The sequence below is a fragment of the Cyprinodon variegatus genome, unplaced genomic scaffold, assembly GCF_000732505.1.
Source record: "Cyprinodon variegatus isolate N-32 unplaced genomic scaffold, C_variegatus-1.0 Scaffold1, whole genome shotgun sequence".
In the NCBI taxonomy this organism is placed as follows: domain Eukaryota; kingdom Metazoa; phylum Chordata; class Actinopteri; order Cyprinodontiformes; family Cyprinodontidae; genus Cyprinodon; species Cyprinodon variegatus.
In genome coordinates this window covers 2,718,886-2,728,871 of record NW_015150454.1, presented here as the reverse complement: position 1 = coordinate 2,728,871, position 9,986 = coordinate 2,718,886, and the positions used below count along the sequence as shown (strand labels likewise).

The following is a 9,986-nucleotide window of genomic DNA, read 5'->3' as shown; positions in this document are numbered from 1 at the left end:
AGTTGATATAGCGATGTGAATGTACTTGCGAACTGCAGATGACTTTAGATGAGTTTTTTTGTTGTTTTATTTTTGTTTTGTTTTTGCGCCACCTCTGAGTCACTGTCCATGGTGCTGAATAATTACTGTAACAGCAGTTTATTAAACATGACGCTTGATTGCAAGTTAGTTTTACCCTATAAAATGATATTTAATTTGTAAACATTTTATAAGGAAATGCCAACTTCTGAGTGTTTTTTTTAATTTATTTTTATTTTCTTAGGTAGACACATCAATTTAATCAAACGTGACCTTAAAGTAATCACTGTGCATTTCTAGGTTCTCTGCCAAAAGATCCAGCTTCTCTGTCAGGCTCTAGGAGCAGAAGTAAGATGGTGTCAGAGAAAGCCTGTGGACTATTTTCTTTCCCTGCAAACATTTGGATCTCTTTTTGGTTGTACCGTTTATATTGAATGACTAGTTTTTACCATTTTCTTTAATTTATATGAAGTATGATTACACAATGTGTAGGTAGTGGTCGTTGAGCATTACTTTGCTCTCTGCTTTTCTAATTCGCACTTGGAATCTGACAGAAGTTGCCAACTTCAGGAGCAGTCACCCTCAGAACTGAACCAAAGTGGACCAGCTGGTGGAAACCACTCCAGTTTTTTATCACTGCTGCCCCCCCATCAACCTTTCTCCCAACTCTGAGACTGCACCTCCTCCTCCCTCCTGACAGGGGAAACCAGATATTCCAGTGCCTGGATGACTAAGGAAAGTTTCTTCAGACCTATCCGATGGCTGGCTCATTTGACCCTCCTGCCTGGGGCCAGATGACGAATGGAGGCGGGCACCCCCACCTCAGCAATGGAGGTCAGGGTGGGGGTTCCCGAAGCACCACACGCTACAAGCTGAGAAAACAGCAGCGCCACAGACACAGGTCCTCCTCTCCCATGGGCAGGGTCATTCTCATAAATGCACCTGTAGATGGTGAGCTCTAAACCTGCTAACTCATAACTATTACATCATTTGGGGTGCTATAAAACTGATGGATTAGCCTAAGGGGGAAACTAGTTTTGCTTAAGTCAAAGTAACTCAATACTAAACGAAAAATGTTTGTCATTATCCTCAAAAACCAAAATTAAATATTTTCATACACTGTTTTGAATGTAAAAGAAATCAGGTAGAGGTTATGGACACATGCTTTTGGACAATTATGGGATACAATTTCAGTTCTTTCATTAGATTATGCAGTTGGGAATTTTATCTCTTTCTAAGAAAGCACAACCCCTTTTCATTTGTTACAGCTTAGGAACAAAAAAATATATACGATTCAAAATTAAACAAAAATATTAGAATCTGAGCTCATAACTTCAAGAAAACCAAACTTTTGTTTCGGAAAGGATAAAAAAAAACCGTCTGGTGTGTATCAAATTCTTTGTTATTTATAAAAAAAAAAAACCCACAAAGGATTGCATAAATTGAATAGAAATCAAGTAAAAATGCAAGCAGTGACATACAGGATTTAAGCCAATTTAAAGATACATTTGCTTCAGTAATGGAATATTGTTGCCTCCTTTGTGAATTAGGTAAGTCAATTAGCCTACTTGTTAGTGCTTCCAGTTTCACCAGACGATTTTCTTATTTTTATTAGATAGAAAGTGCACGTTTTCTTAAACTTAACAAATAAACCTTGTTATATCTTATTTAGACTAAAGAAGAAATTTAACAGATTCCCCATTGGCTGTGTGTTAGTCAACTTAAATCAACAACTTAATTAAAACTTAACATTTGACTATGTACTAAAATTCAGGAAAACTGTGCTTAATTTTAAAACATTTTCTTATGTAGGTATGAACATTTTCCTGAACTAAACAAAGCAACATATTATTTTCTTTCAAACTGAATCATGGATTATTTTTGAGATCCCAGTTTTCCCAATTGTTACCTTTACCTAATCCCTTATCCCTTGTTTTATGGACAGCTTAAAGATGGACTATACTATCCTATCATAGCAAGATCTCTTGTTACACATATATAAAAAAAATACCTTTAAGTAGTTGCCTAATAGAAAGTTCTAAACCATCTAATTATTTAAAAAATAAATAGAAATGTAGGTATATTACAACTTTGTGACAACATTTCTAACAGATAATGATAACATACACCATTAGGAACCAGTTGTAATGTAAACAAGACCCCGCCAAAGGTTCCTAGGTCCACAGTGAATGGGCATAAACTGATATCTTAGCTGTGTATGTAACACAAAGGGTTTGTTGCATATTTGCACCAATGGGTGCCAAGGGTTTAACTTATAGTTAGCAGTCATAGCAATCATACTCACCAAATACGTACGTCAGATTCTTGATGGCTTCATTTCTGTAGGAGGAGATGACTGTGAGGACATTCACACGGTGACAGTCAATAAGAGCCCAGATGGTCGTCTTGGCTTCAGTGTCCGTGGGGGCTCTGAACATGGACTAGGCATATTTGTCAGTAAGGTAGAGGATGACAGCTCCGCAGGTATGGATTCCCTCTGCATGGTATTTGTTTTTCCTGTATTTACATCAAGTAGAGGTGTTTTGTTTACATGTGACATTTTGCTCTTGTTTGTCATGCTGAGTTCTATCCATGTCTGCAGAACAGGCTGGGCTCACTGTGGGGGATAAGCTGGTGGAGGTGAATGGGGTCAGCCTGGAGAGCATCACCATGAGCAGCGCTGTAAAGGTCCTCACAGGCAACAACAGGCTGAGGATGGTGGTGAGGCGAGTAGGGAAGATCCCAGGCATCCGCTACTCCAAGGAAAAGACCACATGGTTAGACCACTGAGTTACAGGGCACCATCCAAGGCTATGTCATTGGCTGCTTTAATTTGCTGTAAATACTGTAATGAATGCAGCAAATTGCTTATCTAGATACATTCTTAGCTAGATATACCATGCAAAGTATTCATACACAGGGAAAATGCACACAGTTAGTGAAAATAATACAGTAAAGGCCAAGCTTTGGGGAAAGACTATTAGATACAGCAAAATACAGCAAAAACATAATAAGGTTTTAACTTCTGCTGGTATAACACCTGAAATCTAAATGAAATACAATTAAGTTATTGTTTATAATGTAACAAAATGTAAAAAAGATTGAGGTTTATGAAAAGAATTATAAGCCACCTCACATTTCTGTAAGGAACTGAATTCTTAGTACTTGCACATTTGAGCTTTGTGTGGGTCTTTTATGTGAGGCTTATCACTTTCCTTGAGCTTACACTGGTTATCTCTCTTTTGGGATATACTGTATCTTGGTTTCATGTGGCAGCAGTGGATGGATTACTGCTCTGACCTTTATAGCTTTTTGATTAACTGATACTGATGTATTTGAGTTCAGTGCAATAAGGGAAAAGTAGAATATGTGTTTTGCATATGTGTGTAGGGTGGATCTGATTCACCGGCGGATGGTGGTGGAGGAGAACGGTCGTACGCCTTCAGAGGCCAGCTCAGACAGCGCTCTCCGTCGCATCATACATCTCTTCACCACATCAGATGACTACTGTCTGGGCTTTAACATCAGAGGTGGCAAAGAGTTTGGACTGGGCATTTATGTCTCAAAGTACGAACATAAAAGCAAAAGTAAATAAAGAGGCTGATGGCAGTTCAATCCACGCAGTACTAATTTTATCAGTTAACACAGTTTGTATAAACTTGAAGAAAGAGGGTTAAACTAAATGTTCTAACACGCTGGATTCTTTTTTAAGTTTTTGTAGTAGATAAAACTAAGCATGACCCAGTTATGAACCACAGCTATTGTATTTTTTGTTAGATAGCTTTTATAAGGGGAATGATCAATTTTAACCTTGATGTAAGTGCACATTCAGTTTCTTCACTTCTATATGTATATATTCTTCCTGCAGGTTGGACCCAGGTGGACTTGCAGAACAGCACGGCATCAAAATGGGTGATCAAATCCTTGCTGCAAACGGGGTGAGCTTTGAGGACATCACCCATAGCGATGCAGTTGAAGTCCTAAAGAGCCACACTCATATCATGTTGACCATCAGGGTGAGAAAAAAATATTCCAGATTTTATTTATCTTTAGGACTCAATTCATTTTTTTTTAAGTAAGCCAAATTAGATCTATTTAGAATTACATTACAAGAAATGTTCCTGTTTTTGGTCAGTAAGACTTCCAAAATAATTTCTATTAACCAAATCCCAGAATTATAACTAAGTAAATGCATTCAGTCATTCAAAAGCATGCATTAGAAACTCTAGGAAGAACATAACACCTGGCTGAGTTTTCCACCACAGACTAGGTACTGTAGCACGATTAATGCTAGCCGCTCAAAAAGACCATCTTTTCTTACTGAGCCTCCACAGCAGAGCACACAACAGATCGACAACACTATTATCCTCTATAAGTGTCTGGTTTTGTATACCTGCGTTTAAGACCACACTACTTAACCTTTGTCATCTCTGCATGACAAAAAAGTGCACTTGAGTCAAAACGCATGTGCTGTGTAGCGTGCACCAACACTCATAAGTTTGCCCTCTTAGCTCATTTTACTCCCCTGATCTCAGGTTGCATGTGTGAAAAAAATCCAGGTACGACCTTCATTATTTAGAGGCAGCTGGGGATCAGGTGATAATCAACAGAAAACCAAATTTTATGGCTTCCTATTATCCTTTATTTGAGCTGTGGATCAGAGGCAGGCATAGGAGAGGATTCAATTTAGTTATTAAACTGTTTCACACCTGAGCATCTAAGGCTTATATGGAAATACATGTTGGCTGTTTTTACTTCCCCTCTTCAACTGTGTAATGGGGAGGAAATCTATTAAAAAGGTGCTTCAGCAAAACGAAATAGAAACATGTTTGGAAAAATGTTTGGAACAAAATGAAAACAAATTCATCTATGCTAATTCCAAGCAGGGATACTGTGCTTTATAAGTAGCAAGAATTTCTAGAATTTTCTAACTTTTCTGAAAACATCTTTCACAGGAAGTTGGAAGATACCCTGCCTACAAGGAGATGGTGGCAGAGTATGGGTGGCTTGATAAATGTAAGTTGCTTTTTCTTTTTAGGTTATTATTGTTACAAATAATCAAAATACATATTATAATTAACTGAATAAAAGTGATTGTAATCGAGAAAATTTACATACATACTACATAAAAAAAAACTGTCAAGGTCAGAACCTTGATTAGGGCCACAATATTCTTTGATCTGGACCGTATAATTACAGTTCTGACTGTTTGTCGTGTTGCTGTGCTAAAAGACAGTGATCCCCACTTCACCCCACTCCGTTATCATGTCTTTTAAAAAGCCTAAATGGTTTCATTTGTAATTAGCTTCAACTACATTTTGACTGACTTTAAACAGGATCCTGCCCATGCTCTAGAAAAGTCCCTGCTGATGACCTCACCAATCATCAACTTTTATTTTAAGATAAATTACATTACCCTTAATCAACTTATACCATTTTCCACCTGCTTCCACATGTTTTTTGGATTATCACTAACTTTAAATAGGACTATCTTACAACAATGGCTCTTTTTTATCTATAAAGGCCTGATCCACAGAGTGAAGTCAGATACTTTGGGTCACTCTACAGCTCCTCCACTTATCACTGGCTTCTCTGCTAAGTGGAGAGCCAGGCTTTGATGAAGTTACAGCTCTGGCATATCTGTTCCATTGCCAATGAGATATTAAAGCTGTTTTGTATATATATATATATATATATATATATATGAAAATATCCCTGAACCTTTGGATGTGTTTGTAAGAGGAGAAAGGTTGTGATTCAGACATATGTGAGGTTGAAGCTTCCTGTTGTTTTTGGGGAATAATAAACATTTAAAACACACACATCTGGGATCCTTTTAACTATGATTTTTTTTCTTCCCCACAGTAGCCAATGGTGGTCCTGCACTGTCCTCTCAGGGTTCAGACTCCAACTCCTCTGTGTGCTCACTTTCCTCCAGCACCCCTGTCAGCTCCCTCAGTGGTCTATCTCAGGTCCTTTTTCCTCCGGTTTTTCACTCAGAGATGGTGGATGTAGCCATTTGCACAGAAGATCAGTCCCGACGTCAAAGCAGAGCAGAGCAAACTGCAGACACTGCAATACAGACTAACACCCTACCTTCAGGCTTTATGGACCAGCCTTCAGCTGACAGGTTGGACTCTGTCCGAGTGGTTGGCACTGAAACCAGTCGGGCTGTTGGTGAAACAGTGCTGTTAAAGGACACGGTTGTACGTGGGAAAGGTGAGGGGCCAAAGGACATGGGAGGAGCCAGAGAGCTGGGACAGGACCGGGTGGGGACACTGTCTGCTGGAGACAAAGGTACTGTAAGGCGGTCTCCAAAAACAGAAGCTCTGATGGCTCTAAGCAAACCACGAAAGCCAATCCGACGTTCCCAAAGCCACATCACTGTGTCAGGTAGGAGTAACACCATCACAGAAAAGAACTGGACTAAGAAACCTGTCAGCTTCTGACAGCAACATAACTTTGGCAGCATCTTGCAGACTCAAATAACACGCCTTCAAGAGTTATTCAGAGGGATACCATCTAATGCATCTAAAGCAACTGCTTTAATTATTCTTTCAGTTATGTCAAAACTAATATCTTTCAGGTTTTAGTTATTTTCTTTCTGTTTGCCTGATCTTCATAAATCATAAAGTGTTGATCCAACCCAGATTTATGGAACCTCTGCTCTTTACACATAGAATTTAGAATACTTAGATTTTCCAGACACAGGAGAATCCTGCAGATCTAGCCTATTGTATGTTGGGGCCTTAGGCAGAAGTTGATTCTGGGGCCCACACCAACCTTAATCCGCCACCAATTACTCAAGCATCAATCCTTCTAATGTGTGAACTCGACATTTATCACACGTTTTATAGGAAGTTCACAACATCGTTATTATTTGATAAACAGATCAATCATATACTATTTGGGACATAAATAGCTTATAAAATTTATGAACACTACAAAACAGCAATAACTGACCCAAAACAGGGTCATTTTCTAACTGATCTGTTCAGTCTGGCCGTGGGGTCTGGTCTAAAGCATTTCAGCACATTCAACCAATGGTTAGGGCTAGAGTTACAAAGTACAGTATGGTGAACAGTGGTGTCAAACGTACACACATTTGTTACTTCAGTAGAAGTATAGATACTGCAGTTTAAAAACAGTTGGCCTCTTTACCCAAGTAAAAGTATGTGCTCCAAAAACTACTTAAAGTATAAAAGTATAAAGTAACCTTTAAAAAAAACAGCCAGATGCCACTATTTGAATCGAAAGCTACATTTTTCAACTATTTTGAAAAGAAAATTTGAGATGAGGGAGGTCTTGTTGGTCTCTGTCTCCCGATACGCTCTCAGCTGTGTCCGACTTTTCAGACATTTCGACACTTTTTCTGAATCTGACATTGTACCATGGCATAGACAATTCACGTTTGCAGTTTGAAGAACACCTGCTTGCTTCTGATGATTTCCTTTGGCACTTAAGTACAGTAACAAAGTATTTGTTCTTCGTTACTTGACACCTCTGATGGTGAAGTAATTTTTTTTATATAAGAAAAAAGTAAAAAGGTGCCTCAAACAGCAGATAATAGTAAACTTGAACCAATAATTTCCAATGTCATTTTTGAAATATGAATATTTTAGGTTTCAAATTTGTAGCTATAGGAAAAAAAGGTAATGTATAATTTATGCATTATTTCCTTGTTTAAACAATGAATCTGGACAATAATGAATAATCAGTTCCTTCTAAAATTAAGACAGAGTTGCAAGGAAAATGCATTTGGGGTTTGTAGGGTCAATGGAACTTGGTGCCTATCTCCAGCAGTCTATGGGTGAAAGACAATCTACATCCTGGACAGGTCCCCAGTCCATCACTGTCATGTTAGTTTGTAGTTTTTTTGACCACATGCAGAATCACATGGAGAACCAGTGAGTTTTAACATTTTATTTACAAAAACAACAAGAATCTGGAAGCGGAGAACTGCAGGAAGTCAGTCCAACTTTCTGGGTGGTGTGAAGGGAGAAAGACTGATCAGGAAGGAGTTGGTTGATGAGAATTGATGGATTTGCTTACTTGAGAGATGAAGGGGAGGTAGCATAGATCTGTAGGGGTTTAATTTAGCGAGCTTTGCAGACTTTACCTCAGAGGTCCGGTACTATGTGAGTGAGATATGATTTTTAACATCCACATATATTGCAGGCAACCTGAAAATGTGTTCAAGGAGTGCAAGAATTCGGTTGATTCCTAGATCATTTTGCTGTGTGGGCCAAGTGAATAAGGCGGGACCTATGGAATTAGGAACATAAACCTGGTTTGGATGTTCAGTGTCAGGGTCCGGTTCGGACCATAGAGCCTCCAGGACTGGTTCCTCTATTTCCTACAATAATGCCTCCAAAATGCAGGAAGGTTGAATGACAGTTGAGATATTGGGTTCCTGGTCACTGGAGTATTGCCTAAACAGGGCAACGGGATTTTCTCTTCTTGGAGATAGGCCAAAATTGTGGTCAATCCACACAATAACAGGATGTTCAGCTCCCTCCAACCAGTAGTGCTACTCTTCAAAGCCATTTGTTATGGCTAAGAGCTCTCTATCACCCACACCATAGTTTCGCTCTGCTTGAGACAATTGGTGGGAAAATAAATCACAAGGATGAAGTTTATTATTGTTAGTGGAGATTTAAGAAAGGACTGCACGCACCCCTAAATCATAGAAATCCACTACAAGGATAACTTGTTTCTCTGGATGTGGCAGAATCAGAATCAGGGCATTGGCAAACCTTTTCTTGAGCTCCAAAAACCCCTTTTTGGTTTCGGTTACCCAATTGAAGGTTTTTTTTGGGGGGGAAGGGTTGTTGGGGGTTTGTTCGTTTGGCTTTTGTTTTTTAATGAATCTGTGGTAGAAGTTGGCGTATCCCAAAAGAAACTGCTTGCAAGTTGCAGGAGTAGGGCAATTGAGAATGGCTTGAACCTTCTCTGGATCTGTCTTCACCTGTCTGCTTTTATGAAAGGGGCCTAAAAAGGTGGTATGAAACTGTCACTTCTTGGCTTTGACAAAGACTTGGTTCTATAGAAGACACCAGAGAACTTGACAGTGGAACTAGAGGGAGGTCTTATGCAGTTTCTTGTACTTGAGAATTTAGAATTTAGGACTTGTTTAGGTCTTTGGCTGGAATACCACCAGGGATAATCATCTACTGAAGAGAGATGATCCTTTGCCTCCTTATATACATGCCACTCATCCTGGGAATTGTTCTTAGGTGTGCAGATACATACGTGCGTTGCCCTTTGTAACATACAAAGGGAAACACACACACTCACTCACACAAAGAGCAATTCAGGGACACCAATTAACCTGATAAACATGTCAAGGATCTGGAGTACCAGTAGAGAACCCACACATACAGAGGGATAACATGCTAACTCCATGCAGGAAGATCCTGGATCAGGGATCACACCAAGGACCTTCTTGCTGCAAGGCAACAGTGCTACAAGCCACGATACAGCCTGCAATTTAGTAATATATGAAACAGAATACACCAGAGAACCACACATGACCACATTAGGCTGACCCCTCCTATTCCTGCCTAATGAGGTGGTACCTGATTCTTAAGTCTTTGACAGATCCCACTCTGAGGGAATTAACGTTACTATTTAGGAGAACAGAGATATGTTATTACGGATTGCCCCTGGCTACAGAATCTCATCTTAGTAGGTAAAGAGTTTTGTCAGTTTTACTTTGGCACAACTCACACTCTCACCTTTTCTCCTCAACTATCAAAACCATTTTCTTTACAAATGTCAAATCTATCAAGCATTGTTACAAATTACAATGAAAAGAATATAACCCAAAGATAAAATAATGTCTTTCCTGTTTTTGCAAAGATTATCGCCAATCAAGTCCAAAAGGGAATTTTGTACAAAAAGTGCATTTTTTACAATGTTATAGTCAAAAAAAATCTGATTTGGACGCATATTGGTGTATATATCTT

General features: G+C 39.0%; 1 protein-coding gene across 1 annotated transcript in view; it reads left to right on the top strand.

Annotated features, from left to right (window-relative positions):
• The first annotated feature begins 455 nt into the window (after positions 1–455).
• LOC107092077 overlaps positions 456–9,986 on the top strand; it is an 18,486-nt gene continuing 8,955 nt past the window's right edge. Inside the window, exons 1-7 of the mRNA XM_015386401.1 lie at positions 456–969; positions 2,365–2,502; positions 2,621–2,795; positions 3,409–3,585; positions 3,887–4,034; positions 4,974–5,034; positions 5,884–6,411. Of these exons, the coding sequence (XP_015241887.1) occupies positions 777–969; positions 2,365–2,502; positions 2,621–2,795; positions 3,409–3,585; positions 3,887–4,034; positions 4,974–5,034; positions 5,884–6,411 (1,420 nt within the window). The 5' untranslated portion in view covers positions 456–776. The remainder of the gene's footprint in view (positions 970–2,364; positions 2,503–2,620; positions 2,796–3,408; positions 3,586–3,886; positions 4,035–4,973; positions 5,035–5,883; positions 6,412–9,986) is intronic.